The sequence below is a fragment of the Hylobates moloch genome, unplaced genomic scaffold (assembly GCF_009828535.3).
Source record: "Hylobates moloch isolate HMO894 unplaced genomic scaffold, HMol_V3 SCAFFOLD_1, whole genome shotgun sequence".
NCBI lineage: Eukaryota > Metazoa > Chordata > Mammalia > Primates > Hylobatidae > Hylobates > Hylobates moloch.
The window spans coordinates 121,154,218-121,171,442 of NW_026652276.1; the positions used below are offsets into that span (position 1 = coordinate 121,154,218).

Sequence of the window (17,225 nt, forward strand, 5' to 3'; positions counted from 1 at the left end):
AACAAAACAAGATCTTCACCAGCAAAAAGATTGGCTCACTGAAGGCTCAGATGATCATGAGCATTTTTTAGCCATAAAGTGTTCTTTTAATTAAGGTATGTACATTTTTTAGACAATGCTATTGCACACTTAATAGACTACAATATAGTGTAAACATAACTTTTATATGGAATGGAAAACTAAAAAACTTTTGTGACTCACTTTATTGCAATATTTGCTACATTCTGATGTTGTGAAACTAAACCTACAAGATCTGAGAGTCCAAAAACAGTCCTTCATACTATTAACAAATCAACTGATTTTAAACAAAGGTCCCAATGTATTCTAATGAAATAGAATAGTTTTTTCAACAAATGCTACTAGAATTGTATATACATATATAAAAAGGGAAACCTCAAAAGTTACATCACACCATAGAAAGAAAGAAACTGAAAATAAATTGTACCTATAAACAAAAGCTAAAATTATTAAACATATAAAAGAAAATACAGGAAAAAATCTGAACAATCTTCAAAAATATTAGGCAAATATTTCTTTGTTAAAGAAAACACAAAAAAGCACAAATCAAAACAGAAAAAAGTGATAAATTATATTTTATCAAAATAAATAAACCTTGCTCTTCGAAAGACAGAGCATAAATGAGAAAATAATATTTACAATACATGTATAATATGTATACATATGATTAAACACTTGTGACCAGTATATGTAAAAAAAAACTCTTAAGAATTCAGTAAAACCAAAAATAAAAAATCAATTGTATAACATAAACAGATACTTTCCTCAAAAAATATTGAAATGCCCAATAAACACATAAAAAGATGCTTAAAATCATTCCTGATCAAGAAAATGTAAATTAAAACTACAATTAGAAAGCACAATACAACAGTATAATGGCTAAAATTAAAGAGAACAACATAATAAGTGTTAGCAAGAATGTGGAGCAACTAGAATTCTTATGTATTGATGTTGGGAATATAAAATTGCACGACACTTTGGAAAACAACCTGGACATATACTATATAGCTAAACATACACTAAACATTTATCCCAGGAATTCTACTCCTGGGTATTAACCCAAGAAAAACTCAAATATTTGTCCACACACAGATTTATTTTTTAATGTTCATAACATTTAAGATGGAAAGAGGCATTGAAGAAGAAAGAAAGGACAGTCTTGCATTGCCTACCTCTCCTCACCCAATCCCAGGCAGCGCAGCATGGAGAAAGATTATGTGTGCTTGAGGGAGGGACAGCAAACTGAGTGTGAATCTTTGTACTGAAACTCAGTGCTGCCCTATCACAATAGAAGGCAACAAGAGCAGAATTCTACTGGTGCCCACAGAGGAAGCATTTAGACCAGCCCTGAGCTAGATGAGCATCCTGTGCCCCAGCAAGAGGTATCCAAGTCTTGGCTGGCTTCACTACAGGCTGATAAAGTGGTTTGGGACCCCAAATAAATTTGAGTGGCAGTCAGGCCACAAGAACTGCAGTCCTTAGATAAGCCCTGGTGTTCTGCTGGTTTTGAAGGCAGTGGAGTTACAGTACCAAGGCAATACCAGCTGTAGTAGCCATTAGAGTGCTTACATCAACCCTCCCCCAACTCCAGGCAGTGAGCTTGGGGAAAGACTTCTGCTTGAGGAAGGGAGAAGGAATATTACAGAGGACTTTGTCTGGCAAGCTGGATACCAGTTCAGCCACTGTAAAATAAAGTACCAGCCAGATTTCTGAAGCCCCTGATTCCAGGCCTTTGCTTCCCAGTGGCTTTTCTAGACCCATCTAGGCTAGATGAGAATCTGCTGCCTTGATGGGATGGACCCAGTCCCAGCAGGATTGGCCACCTGCTGAGTAAGGTGACCTTGAACCTTGAATAAACATCAGCAGCAGCCAGGAAGTAGCGGCCATGGGCCTTGGATAAGCCCCAGTACTGTACTGGTCAGGAAGTACATGAGCCTCAGATGTGACTCAACATGGTGCCAAAGGAGTGCCTGCATCACCCCTCCCCCAATTCCAGGCAGCCCAGTGTGGAAAGATACTCCTTCTGATTAGGGGAAACAGAAGGAAGAGAGCAAGAGACTTCAACTGGTAACCCAGAGAATGCTCTCTTAAATTCCCTAAGTCCAACAAGGCTGATTATCTGGGAGTCTACTAGAGTTGCAGCATTCTTGGGCTTAGGAATGAAACAGCTAGTGCTAAACAGCTGCAGTGACCACAGGCTTAGGTCACAACATTTATTCCCCTTTGAATTCTTGGAAAGTCCTCTCAAGAAGGATGAGTACAAACAAGCCCAGACTGCAAAGATTGGAATAAATGCCTAACTCTTCAATGCTCAGCCATTAATGAACATCCACAAGCATCAAGAACATCCAGAAAAACATGACCTCACCAAACAAACTAAATAAGTAATCAGTGACCAATCCTGGAGTGACAGAGATACATGACCTTTCAGACAGGGAAATGTAATATAAATATAATAATATAAATTGGGTGCACCCAACTCTGGAGCATCCATACATAAAAAGCAAATATTAACAGAGCTAAAGAGAGAGATAGATCTCAATATAATAACAGCTGGAAACTTTGATGCCCCATATTTTGCATTGAACAGATCATTTAAACAGAAAAGCAACAAAGAATCATTTGATTTTATCTACACTGTAGATGAAATGAACCTAATAAGCATTTACAGAACATTCCATCCAACAGCTGCAGAATCTGCATTCTTCTTTTTAGAAAATGGAACACTCTCAAGGATATATCATATATTAGGCCACAAAATAAGTCTAAAAAAAATTCAAAATAATTAAAATTATATTAAGTCTCTTTTCTGACCACAATGGAATAAAGCTAGACATCAATAACAAGATCAACTTTGCAAGTTATAAAAACACATAAATATTAAACAATATGCCCCTGAATTACTACTGGGTTAATGAAGAAATTAGGAAGGAAATTTTAAAATTGCTTAAAAAAAATCAAAATAGAAAAACAATGTACCCAAACCTGTGGGATACAGCAAAAGTAGTATTAAGAGGCAAGTTTATAGCAATAAATGCCTACATCACAAAAGTTTTAAAAAAAAGAAAAAAAATTTCAGATAACCTAACTATGTGATATGGTTTGGCCATGTCCCCACTCAAAATCTCATCTTGAATTGTAATCCCCATGTGTTGTGGGAGGGACTTCATGGGAGGTAATTAGATCACGGGGGCAGTTCCCCCATGCTCCTCTCATGATAGTGAGTGAGTTCTCATGAGATCTGACGGTTTTATAAGGGGCTTTTTCCCCCTTTGCTCTATGCTTCTTTCTCCTGCTGCCACGTGAAGGACACGTTTGCTTCCCCTTCCGCCATGATTGTAAGTTTCCTGAGGCCTCCCCAACCATGCAGAACTGTGAGTCAATTAAATCTCTTTACTTTATAAATTACCCGGTCTTGGGTATTTCTTCATAGCAGCATAAGAATTGACTAATACACTATGCATCTTAAAGAATTAGAAAAGCAAGAACAAAACAAGCCCAAAATTAGTAGAAGAAACAATAAAGATCAGAGCAGAATCTTTCTTCAAAAGACCAAAAAATATAAAAGATCAATGAAACAAAAAGTTTTTTTTAATAGATACACAAAATTGACAAACCTTTAGCAATACTGACAATGGAAAAAAGAGAGAAGACCCAAATAAATAAAGTTTGAGACAAAAAAGGAGACATTACAACTGATGCCACAAAGATTCAAAGAATCATCAGAGACTACTGTGAGCAACTATATCTCAATACACTGATTTGATAGAAATTACATTGAATTTGCAGATTGCTTTTGGGAGTATAGACATTTTATTAATATTGATTCTTCCAATCCATGAACATAGAATATCTTTCTATTTTTTGGGTGTCCTCTTCAACTGGAAAACTGAGAAGAAATAAATAAATTCCTAGATACATGCAACATACCAAGATTGAACCACAAAGAAAACCAAAATTTGAATAAACCAACAACAGGTAATAAGATAGCAGTAATAAACATTCCCCCATCAAAGAAAAGCTCAGGACCCAAACAATGGCTTCACTGCTGAATTTTACCATTTAAACAAGAATTATTACAAGTCCTACTCAAACTAATCCAGAAGGTTGAAGAGGAAGGAATGCTGTCAAACTCATTCTGCAGTGCCAGTATTACCCTGATACCAAAACCAGATATACACACAAAAAATAACAAAAAAGAAAACTAGAGGCCAATATTTCTGATGAACATAGATGCAAAAACTCTCAACAAAATACTGACAAAACTGAATTTAATGTTACATTTAAAAGATCATTTATTATGACCAAGTGGGATTCATCCATCCCAAGGATGCAAGAGCAATTTAACATATGCAAATTAACCAATGTGATACATCACATCAAAAGACAAAGGACAAAAACTATATAATCATATCAATGATGTTGAAAAAGCATTAGATAAAATTCAACATTCCTTTATGATACAAACTCTCAAAAACTGGATATAGAAGGAACACAGTCAAGCACAATAAACACCTTATATGACAAAACCACAGCTACTGTCATACTGAACAGGGGAAAACCGAAGATCTTTTCTTTAAGATTTGGAACAAGAATGCCCACTTTCACTACTTTTATGCAACATAATACTGGAAGTCCCAGCCAGAACAATCCAGCAACAGAAAGAAATAAAGGGCATCCAAATTGGAAAGGAAGAAGTCAAATTATCCTTGTTTGCATATAACATGATCTCATATTTAGAAAAACCTAAAGACTCCACCAAGAAACTGTTAGAACTGATAAACAAATTCAGTAAAGTTGCAGGATACAAAATTAACAAACAAAAATCAATAGCATATATATATGCTAACAGTGAACAATATGAAAAAGAAACCAAGAAAGCAATCCCACTTATAATGGCTACAAATAAAATAACATACCTAGGAATAAACCTAACCAAAGAAGTAAAAAATCCTTGCAATGAAAACTATAAAACCCTGATGAAAGAAATTGAAGAGGACACACAGAAAATTAGAAAGATGTTCCACGTTCATGGCTTGGAAGAATCAATATTATTAAAATGTCCATCCTCCCCAAAGCAATCTGCAGATTCAATGCAATCGCTATGAAAATACCAAAGATGTTCTTCATAGAAATAGAAAAAAAATTCATTTTTTAAAATCCTAAAATTTATATGCAACTACAAAGACCTAAAATAGCCAAAGCAATCCTGAGCAAAAAGAGCAAAGCTGGTGGCATCACATTACCTGACTTCAAAATATACTACAAAGCTTTAGTAACCAAGTCAGCATGGTATTGGCATGAAAACAGACACATAGACCAATGGAACAGAACAGAGAACCCAGAAATAAATCCATGCATTAGAGTCCTCATTTTTTACAAAGTCTGCAAGAACATTCAGTGAGGAAAGAACAGTCTCTTCAATGAATGCTGCTGAGAAAAGTGAATATCCATATGCAGAATGAAACTAAACCCCTATCTCTTGCCATAATAAAAAACAATCCAAATTAAGACTTAAATCTAAGACCTGAAACTGTGAAACTAATAGAATAAAACTTTGGGGAAACACTCCAGGACATTGGTCTGGGCAAAGATTTCTTGAGTAAGTCCTCAAAAGCACAGACAACAAAAGTAAAAATGGACAAATGGATCACACCAAGCTCAAAAGCTTCTGCACAGCAAAGAAAATAAACAAAGTTAAGAGACAACTCACAGAATGGGAGAAAAGATTTGCAAACTACACATATGACAAGGTATTAATAACCAGAATATATAACAAGTTCAAACAACTCAACATAAAAACACAATAATTCAATGAAAAATAGGCAAAAAATCTGAATAGACATTTCTCAAAAGAAGACATACAAATGGGTCACTAGGACATGCACACCTGCTTAACATCACTACTCATCCAAGAAGGGCAAATCCAAATTACAATGAGATATTATCTCATCCCAGTTAAAATGGCTTTTATTAAAAAGGCAATAGCAAATGCTGGTGAGGGGCTGGGAAAAGGGAACCCTTGTACATTGTTGGCGGGAAAGTAGTCAGTACAGCCACTATGGAGAACAGAAGGAAGGTTCCTCAAAACACTAGAAATAAAACTACCATATGATCTAGCAATCCCACTGCTGTGTATAAATCCAAAAGAAAAAAAAAAACAGAGACTTCTGCACTCTCATGTTTATTGCAGCGTTAATCACGGTAGCCAAGCTATGGAATCAACCTTAGTGTTCATCAACATATAAATGGATAAAGACAATGTAGTATGTATACCTAATGGAATATTATTCAGGCATAAAAAAGAATGACATCCTGTCATTTGCAACAACAGGGATGGAACTGGAAGGGATTATGTTAAGTGAAATAAGTCAGGCACAGAAAGACAAATATTATGTGCTCTCACTTACATGTGGGAGCTAAAAATAATTAAACTCATAGAGACAGAGAGTAGAATGATGGTTACCAGAGGCTGAGAAGGGTAGTGGGGAGGTGGGAGATATAGAGGGGATAAGTAATGGGTACAAAAGGGCAGTTAAATAGAAGGAATTGTATCTGATGTTCAGTAGCACACTGGCATGACTATAGTTAATGATAATTTATTACATATTTCAAAATAACTAAAAGGTGAAACTGGAATGTTCCTAACACACACACACACACACACACACACACACACACACTCACACAAATGATTTATACTTTAGATGATGGGTATCCTGATTACCCTGATTTTATCATTATACATTGTGTATTTGTATCAAAATATTGCACATACCTCAGAAATGTATAAAACTAGTATGTATCCACAATAATTAAAAATGAAGACTTTTAAAATATATATTAAGAAACAAACAGTTTTTTTAAAAATTAATCAAAAAAATAAAAGAGACCACCCTGGGTCATCCTTACCTATGGGAAAAATTAAAAGGAATGAATTATAGTCATGTGTCATTTAAAGAAGAAAATGTACTGTGGGAAATGCATTCTTAGGCAATTTCATCATGTGTGAACATCACAGAATGTGCTTACACAAACCTAGATGGTGGGGCCTACTACATACCTAGCCATGTGGTGTAGCCTATTGCTCTTAGGCTACATACCTGTACAGCATGTCATTGTACTGAATACTGTAGGCAATTATAATACAATGGTAAGCCTTGTATGTCTAAACATATATAAAGTACAGTTAAAATATGGAATTATAATTCTATGTGACCCCTGTCATATATGCAGTCCATTGTTGACTAAAATATTGTCAAGGCTGGGCGCGGTGGCTCACGCTTGTAATCCCAGCACTTTGGGAGGCCGAGGCGGGCGGATCACGAGGTCAGGAGATCGAGACCACGGTGAAACCCTGTCTCTACTAAAAATACAAAAAATTAGCCGGGCGTGGTGGCGGGCGCCTGTAGTCCCAGCTACTTGGAGAGGCTGAGGCAGGAGAATGGCGTGAACCCGGGAGGCGGAGCTTGCAGTGAGCCGAGATTGCGCCACTGCACTCCAGCCTGGGCGACAGAGCAAGACTCCGTCTCAAAAAAAAAAAAAAAAAAAATATTGTCAAGCGGTGCATGACCATACTAATACACACAACCACATAAATAAATCTCAAAACATTTTGCTGGGTGGAAGAAGCCAGACACCAAGGATATATCCTTTATATAAAATTTAGAAAAGGCAAATCTAATCTAGATGACCAAAAGCAGACAAGCTATTGCCTGGATCTGAAGGTGTGGGGTGAGTGGAGGTAGGTTGGGCTGGGATAGAGCACAGGAGAATTCTGAGGATAATGAAAATGCTTTATATTTCAATCATGATGGTGGTTACACAGGTTCATAGACATGTCAAACTCATTGAAATGTACTCTTAAATATTGTATAGATCAATAAAGTTGATTTTTTAAATTAACTTTATTTCCATTACACAAGTAATGAAAAGTAACATAGTGTAACTTTTTAAAAATACTATTTGCAATAGCAACAACAAACATAAAGTAACAAAGAAATAAGTTAACAAAAGATATGCATAACCTTCATGAAAAAACACTATAAAGCTATGTTGAAAGACACTAAAGAAAACCTAAATAAATTAAATAATGCATCATGATCACAAGATTCAATGCAACTCCAGTAAATATCCCAATAATATTTTTCACTGACATGTACAACAAGATTGTTAAACTTACATGGAAGAACAAAGACTTCCCAAAGGATAAGTGCAAGGTAGAGACATTTACTCCATCAGATATCAAGACATCAGAAAGCTACAGTAAGACAGCAGGGTATAGTTCAAGGAATGGCTGGGGCTATAACAAGTTGGAGAAGCCAGACGCAGATGCATCACATATGAAAACTTAATTCACGTCACAATGGGATTACAAATCAATGTGAAATTGATAAACTGTTTAATAATACAACTGAAAAAATACTTATCCAAATGGAAAAAAAATGCAGTTAAATCATTACCTTCACCATACATAGACGTAAAACCCAGATGAATTCAAGACCAGCGGGTGAAAGGAAAAACTATAATACTTTAAGAAGATAATGTAAGAAATTATCTTTATAACCTCGAGTAGGAAAGAAAACAAAATTGAAATACTAAACATGGTGTAAAAATAAAATAAGTTTTATTGGAGGAGAAATTTACAAATAAAAACCTAGCAAAAAGTACATAATCCCCCAAGTTTTCAACAGTCCATCAAGAGACATGCCTAGGCAGGGCAAGGAGAGAACCCCAGGACAGAGACCCAGCCCTAAAATGCTCTATGCAGGTAGACAAGTGACTGCAGTTATAGGGAGGGCTTCCTTAGGCAAGTGGCTGGGTCAGGAGGGGAGACTCTGGACTCAAGAGCTTGGATCGTTTTTTCATTCTTCACTCACCCCTCCTGGGCCAGCTCTCCACTAAGTTATGAAAGGGGCTTGGAAATAAACCCCAGGCCCACCCGGAATTGTCTTTCCTCAGTGTGCAGAGGCCATGGTGCTGCATCGCGAGCAGGTAGCTGACCACAACAGAGCTGACTGCATATAGAAGAGGAAGACCCTGGGCTGTGTAAGGGCTGGACAGATGGGGAATATAAAAAGAGAAAGGCCGACCATGCCATGGAAGGTACCAAGGAAGGGGAGGGGAGTACTCGTCATGGTGGAGGGCCCCAAGGTGTCGGAATGGGACAGCAGGTACAGAAGGAATCCTTCTCCCTGGTGAATCTAATGCTGGCACATCTCCATGTCAGAAAAGCCATTTAAGAAATAAGGATCAGCCAGGCACGGTGGCTCACGCCTGTAATCCCAGCACTTTGGGAGGCCAAGGGGGGGCAGATCACCTGAGGTCAGGAGTTCAAGACCAGCCTGTCCAACATGATGAAACCCCCTCTCTACTAAAAATACAAAAAATTAGCTGGGCATGGTGGCACCTGCCTGTAGTCCCAGCTACTCAGGAGGCTAAGTCAGGAGGATCACTTGAACTCGGGAGGAGGAGGTTGCAGTGAGCCGAGATCGTGCCACTGCACTCCAGCCTGGGCAGCAGAGCCAGACTCCATCTCAAAAAAAAAAAAAAAAAAGTCTAGGAGGCGGAGGTTGGGGTGAGCCAAGATCTCATCATAGCACTCCAGCATGGGCAACAAGAGCGAAACTCCGTCTCAGAAAAAAAAAAAAAAAAAAAAAGAGTGTCAAGAGAGTAAAAAGCAAACTGAGAAGCTGAGGTGAGGCAGCAGCAGGTGATAATCAAATAAGACTGAGAACCAGGAAATATGGTGGTTGGAAAAGAGGCAGAGAGGGTCAGATGATTCTCAGGGGATCTGGGCATGTTTGAGAATGGAGAAAAAAATAAATAAAAATATTGATGACCACCAAATGAGACCAGTAGGAAATGGCTGGAAACATTTCAAGAAACTGGAAATGAAAGGTCACCCAACCAAAGCCCAGAAGGCAAAGCACCGGGTCCTGTAGACTAAGGGTGGGAGTGCCCTCGCATGGGTACAGCGATCGGCCTCCCGAAGGTTGTCAGACAGTGAAAGGGAAGTGAGGGTCGGGTTTAGACAGCACATTCGCATTACAAAGCATTTTAAATTAAACAAAATAGGAGTGACCACTAACACAAGAATATCCACTTCTGTTGCCTGCAGTGCTTCATATTTCTGCTCTGAAATCCTCTTGTTAAAATGAAGGGGAAAGCCCCCAACAAAGGCAGGAATGAGGAAGCTGATTTTCATAACCATAAGCTACATCAGATGGTACCCAGGATTTCTGCCCAAAGTGAACTTACCTGAGGAATAAGGGAGGTCATGGAAACTTATGAACTAAATTAACTGTGGTATTTGCTTTCAAGATTTTTTGTTTTTTTGTTTTTTGTTTTTGTTTTTTTGAGACAGTCTTGTTCTGTTGCCCAGGCTAAAGTTTAGTGATGCGATCTCGGCTCACTGCAGCCTCTGCCTCCTTGGTTCAAGCTCTTCTCCTGCCTCAGCCTCCTGAATAGCTGGAACTACAGGCGCCCGCCAGCACGCCTAGCTAATTTTTGTATTTATAGTAGAGACAGGGTTTCACCCTGTTGGCCAGGGTGGTCTCGAACCCCCTACCTCGTGATCCGTCCGCCTCAGCCTCCCAAAGTGCTGGGATGCCAGATGAGTTGGTCTCCTCTGTGTGAGACACCCACGGGGAGCCATGGGCGGCCTCTGAGGAGAAAAGTCTCCTTATTGCCTTCATATCTTAATGCCCGGGAGCATAACAGCTCCGCAGCATTCCACAGGTTGCTCAGGGAGATAACACTCCCTTGAAGCAGTGGAGTATAATCAAACATCTTGGCTCCTCCTGAAACCCGCTCCCACCCATTTCAGTCTGGATAAGTTAAAGATCTTAAGTAGCTTAGACACACGACTTTGCTCGGGAAATTCACAGAAACCGCCACTGCTATACTTCTTATTGAATGACTCAGGAGTTCTCCTTCACTGATTAATCCCTTTCCTCATCCCTTCCTCCCCCTCCCATCTGCCCTAAGAACAAAGAGCTTGTAAACCAGTAAATTAGGCGGGGCCCGAGAGCTCTGGGCCCGTGAGAAAGCCTCCGACGCTCAGGTCCCCTGGACCCGCCTTTTAAACTCTTATTCTGTCTCTTTCTATTTCCTTTGTCTCCACTGGACTCGGGGTACCCGCCGGGTGGTGTGGGGCTGGTTTCCCCAACAACCCAAAGCGCTGGGATTACAGGCGTGAGCCACTGCACCCAGCCGCTTTCAGGTATTTTTAAACTGAGACAATTACCACAAAATAATCAGGAGTGAGTCTTTATTTATGGGCTTGAACTTCAATTGAATCCACACTTACTCCAATATGAAAACACCTGAAATCTGCTTGGTCAAGTGGCCGAGTCTGAAACCAGAGGCACTATTGACAGCGTGCTTCACTCTTTCTTGTCTCCTTTCTCCCTCTCCCGCTTTCCTTACTCCTTACAATTTCCTTTCCCTATTTTATTTTGTATTTCTTATACCTCTGACTTGGGCGCTACTAGACAAGGTGAGGAATTTCATTCTTGGTTCTCAAAGTTAAAGGCTTTGCAATGCTGGTGATTAACCTGACTACCACTCTCAGAATGTTAGGTGAAGAATCTCACCAGTTTGCTTTTATAACCCCTGAATTTCCACACATTGAAGTGAGGATATTGATGTGGAAAAACACAAAGAAAACAAAGGTAGATTATTTCCTGATATCAAGTAATTTTGGGTTTTTTTTTTTTGTTTGAGAATGAGTCTCGCTCTGTCACCCAGGTGGGAGTGCAGTGGCGCGATATTGGCTCACTGTGACTTCCCCCCTCCTGGGTTCAAGTAATTCTCCCGCCTCAGCCTCCCGAATAGCTGGGATTACAGGCATCCACCACCATGTCCAGCTAATTTCTTTGTATTTTTAGTAGAGACTGGGTTTCACTATGTTGGCCAGGCTGGTCTTGAACTCCTGATCTCAGGTGATCTGCCCGCCTCGGCCTCCCAAAGTGCTGGATTTACAGGTGTGAGCCACCGTGCCTGGCCTTCAAGTAGTATTTTTATAATTGTTACAGCCATAGTAATAAGAATTTGTTATTATTAACTCCCATTGGTTGAATGCCTCTGTGCCATGCATTGTGCTAGATGTTTTCTATATTTGTCTTTAACATTCACAACACTTGAAGTGAGTAAACAGATTCAAAGCGGTTAATTAATTTGCACAGATTCACAGAACCACAGGTAACAGAGCCAGTATTGTTTAGCCACAAAATCATATTCTTTCCACTTCAACATCATTTAAACCTCCCATTCCAAGTAAGGAAGAGATATAAGACTTGAAATAAAGACGCTGCTAAGTCTCAAGCTCTTCTAATGCTTCCAAGAAAGACAGAGTTTTGTATATTTCCCTTCTCCACACATTCAAAAAAGACCATTGAACTTTTCAGGGTTATCACTTTACAGTATTTTCAAATGAGCCTCTTTATATCTTATTTCTATATGATTTGTCTCAGAAAATGTAAACACCCACTATGACCTGAAAGTTGGCATCTCCCATCCCCAAATTTTTATGTTGGAATGTAACCCCTAAGATGATACAGGGGAGGTGATTAGATCGTGAGGACAGAGCCTGCATCAATAGGATTAGTGCCCTTATTAAAGAGATCCTGGAGAGCTGCCTCATCCCTTCCATTATGTGAGAACACAGCTGGAAGGTGTCATTTATAATGGAAAGGGTTCTCACCAGATATCAGATCAGCTGGCACCTTGATCTTGGACTTCCCAGCCTCCAAAACTATGAGAAATAAATATTTGTTTCTGATAAGCCACACAGTTTATGGTATTTCATTATAGCAGCCCAAATGAACTAAAACAACACCATTTATAAATCTTGTACCTGATATGCCAAAAATTATCTGGAAACTTTTAATTTTCCTCTTGTAACTTAAAGTTGGAAGATAAAGATCATATATGTCAACATTTGCTTTACCTTTAAACATCTTAGATTGTTTAATATTAGTAAATATAGATTAAATAAAACTCAGATCATTCATACCTGATAAATTCAAACTATTATAATCAACTAGTCACTTCCTTCCCTTCCTAACTTCACCTGGGAGAAGTTTCCAGGGCATTCAGGGTCCCCCAAGTTAAACCCCCTCACTTTGTCTCTTCTTACATGAAATATCTTCTCCTTCTCTTCTTGAGTTTAAGGCCAACTGACACTGTAGGCAACCACAGGCATAGCTCAGCATTCAGAGACTCAGAGAAGGCAACTTACCTGTCCTGTAGTCCACTTAGGTGGTTTATGACAAATAAAGAGTTACTGCCCACTTTTTATTTGCTCTCAGCTGGGACAAGATTCTGGTCAACTAATAGCACAGTAGAAAAAAATAATTGTTCTGGGGGCATGTGGCACTAAAATGAAAAGTTGGCTAGATAAGTAATTTTGAAGTCAGAGTTGTAACTTACAGAAAACAAATTATCACATGCAAATGGCATTTGCTAATCAGTTATTACTCTGTGAGTCCTGCAAGTGGCAGTGGAAAGATCTCCTGCTGGAAGCTAACCATTAGTTGGAGCCAGAATTATGTGACTCTGAATTTAATAAAACTTTAATTTCTATACTTCTCATGATCTCTGACCTATCCCAAATTATTGAGGCTTTACAAAAAGCAGAAGCCCGTTCTATGTATCAGCTTTCTGAGATTTCTGAAAAAGATCTTTGTGTTTCTCTTACTGAAAATGATGCTCCATTGACCCTTCGTAGCTGAAGTTCCTGCACCTTGATCCAATGTTACAAAGAAGGCTGTGAACAAAGGGGATAACACCATGTCTGGGTAGATCTCGGGGCTGCAAATAACCTAGAAATAGATGCAAAGAAGAAATGAGTCCATATACCTGCTAACAGAAATGGAATTCCTGTTGAGTTGAAATTGTAGTATATAACATCATATTATTATATTATTAACCTTGCTATTAATTTAAAGGAGATCTAAGGACTCAGACAAAAAAAAAATCAAACAAAAAATGAAAAACCTTTATATCTAACACATTTCTTCCAGGGTCAGTACTCATGTTTCAAAGCAGAATGGCTCTGAGCAGCCATAGCTGCAGGATTCACAAGCTTCCCCATTCACTGAGTGGAAATAACCCTGAGGCACAGCCAAGCTTCCAGACGCAGCTCTCTGTAAACAAGCTGTGGGTAGGAAGAATAAAAATGATGCTTCCTCCCATCTCATATAAAAATGTAGAAGTTTTTAGTTTTGGCAAAAAATTCAAGCTTAATGCAAGTTGAATTCTTAATGTTTAAATATAGTTGTTAAGTATTGTGTAATATAAAAAAAAAAGTTGTCTACACTGAATAGGACTTTTCAGGACAAATGTCACTACAAAATAGCCACCTCTGTGAATAATGTGCTGTTTACACATCCCCAACCATATCCTCCCTTCACACCACCAGGAGGGTGGGAGTAGTGAGGATGCTGATGGCTGCAGCAACATGAAATTTATGATTACCAGCCCATTTCTCCTGCACAGTACACCTGGTTTTCTATCACTTACCTTCCCTTTTCTCAGTCCCTTTGCTCTTCAGGCTGCTGCAGCCTGGCCCTCCTCATCCTATCCCTCTACTGAACTGCCCTAGAGAACTTGTCAGCCCTTATCTACTCATGCTGCAACAGCACCTGTCACTCTGTCATGCCTCCTTCTTTCAATGCTTCCCAGGCAGACTTCAAATCTCTTTGTTTCCCTTCCAGCACTCTGGTTGCTGCTTATTGTCTCCTCTGCTTGTCCCTTGAATGCGCTCTTCTTGAGGCCTATGTTCTGGAAGTTTCTCCTTCTTAGGTATCCTCATCTATGTGATTCCAAATTCATAATCTGATTGATTAGGCGGCTCACTCCGACAATCTCAAGAGTCCCTCAAACTCAGGATGGTTATGCTGAGCACGGCTCCCCAAATCCCCCACATGTCCTGTGCCCTGTCAGTTCAGTGGGAGTGCACTCTCCACTTAGCTGTTCCAGTCAAAGGCCTCCCTGCCCTCATGCATCCAGCCAGTTGTTTCTTCCCATCTTACCTCCTTCGTGTTTGTTGAATCTGCCCTCTTCCCACTGCTTCAGGGCACAACCATCTCTTGCCTGGTTACTCAAGAGTTCCACAAGTTGATCTTGCCTTCTCTAGTGTTGCTCTCCACCCATCCCAAATTCTGCCTTTTCCAGTGTCCAGAATGTGACCCCTAAATGCTCATTTTATTATGACCTTGCCTGAAACCTTTCAATGGCTCCTTCATATTCTTTGAGCGTTCACCATCCTCAACCTCATACAAAGCCCTTTATTGATTGGACACTGCTTACTACCTCAGCCACATCTCTGCCTTTTGGTTCTACTTTAGGTTTTTGTCCATGCTGTCTGCCCTGCCTGGACAATTTCTCCTCTGCACTCCCTTGTTCTGACAAAGTTGCACAGTGCCTCAGAAGGCTTTCTTTAGAATGGATTGGCCGACACTCCTGTGTGCTCACACAGCTCCCTGTATAAAACCCCATCATGGCAATTTTCCCACTACATTGTAATAGTCTGGCCCTACAGTGAGCTCTGTAAAGGCAGGGAAAATACCTTGTCCGCCATTTTATTCTCAGCCTGAAACACAAAAGGCACTCAATACATATTTATTGAATAAATAAATAATAAAGTAGAAACCCTGAAAAGCTTTTTAGCTTTTCCTAAATGATATTTTACTCACATAGTTTTACATTTTTCCATTCTGCAACACACAATAGAGTCTCCAAACAACAAAGACAAACTGATAGGAATGGTCCTAATATGTGTAAAACCTAAATATAACTGACACACTATTTTGGGTAAATCCCAACACTTATTAATCCCTTATTGATGTAATGATTACAGAGTCAACCACATTATACATATTTGAGTGGTATAGCCTGATAGAGACAAAGCAGGCCATTATTTCTCAAGGAGTGATGTTGTTAAGGTTTCAACCCAGATAAAAAAAAATGGTCCATCTGACCAGTTTCCTGAAGCACAGGAAGTTACCAGTAATAGTTTATCAGAGCATCACCATCACAATTAATAACATCATCATAGTAATCACTATCATCACCATCAACATCATTTCCATCATTACCATCACTATCATTACCAACAACACCATCATCACTATTATCATCTCCATCGTAATCATCATCACTGTCATCATTATCTCCACCATCATCTCCATTATCATCATCATCACCATCATTACCATCATCTCCACTGTCATCAACATCACCACTGTCAACTCCATCATCATCACCATTATTACCATTATCTCCATCATAATCACTCTCATCACTATCATCTTCATCATCAGTATCACCATCATCATCTCCATCATTATCATCACTATCAACACTGTCATCTCCATCATTATCACCATAGTTACTATCATCTCCATTATCATCACCATCATCACTATCATCATCTCCATTATCATCATCATTATTGTCTCCATCATCATCATAACCATCATCTCCATCATCATCACCACCATTACTACTATCTCCATCATAATTACACTTATCACTATAATCATCTTCATCATCATCACCATCACTATCATCACCTCCATCATCATCATCACCATCATCACTATTATCTCGATCTTCTCCATTATCATTACTATAATCTTCATTATCAACATCAATATCATCACCATCATCACTATCATTACTATTAACATCTCCATTATCATATCATCGCCATCATCACTATCATCTCCATCATCATCACCATCATCACTATCATCAACTCCATCATCATCACCATCATCACTAGTATCTCATCATCTCCATTATCATTACTATAATCTTTATTATCATCAACATCACATTATCATTACTATAATCTTTATTATCATCAACATCAATATCATCACCATTATCACTATCATTACTATTATCATCTCCATCATCATATCATCACCATTATCACTATCATCTCCATCATCATCATCATCATCTCAATCATAATCATCACATCATTACTATTATCTACATTATTGTCAGCATCACCACTATCATCATCTCCATCATCATTATCACCGTTATGATCTCCATCATAATCACTCTCATCACTATCATCATCTTCATCATCATCACCATCATCACTGTTTTCCCAATCACCATCTCCATCATTATTACTATCATATTTATTATCATCAAGATCATCACTATCATCACCAGCATCATCA

At 38.8% G+C, this 17,225-nt stretch overlaps 1 protein-coding gene across 1 annotated transcript in view; it reads right to left on the bottom strand.

Annotated features, from left to right (window-relative positions):
• The window catches only part of ABCA13 (ATP binding cassette subfamily A member 13), a 509,835-nt gene that overhangs the window by 470,184 nt on the left and 22,426 nt on the right, over nucleotides 1–17,225 (bottom strand). The window contains exon 3 of the mRNA XM_032758123.2: nucleotides 13,721–13,844. Within this exon, the coding sequence (XP_032614014.1) occupies nucleotides 13,721–13,844 (124 nt within the window). The remainder of the gene's footprint in view (nucleotides 1–13,720; nucleotides 13,845–17,225) is intronic.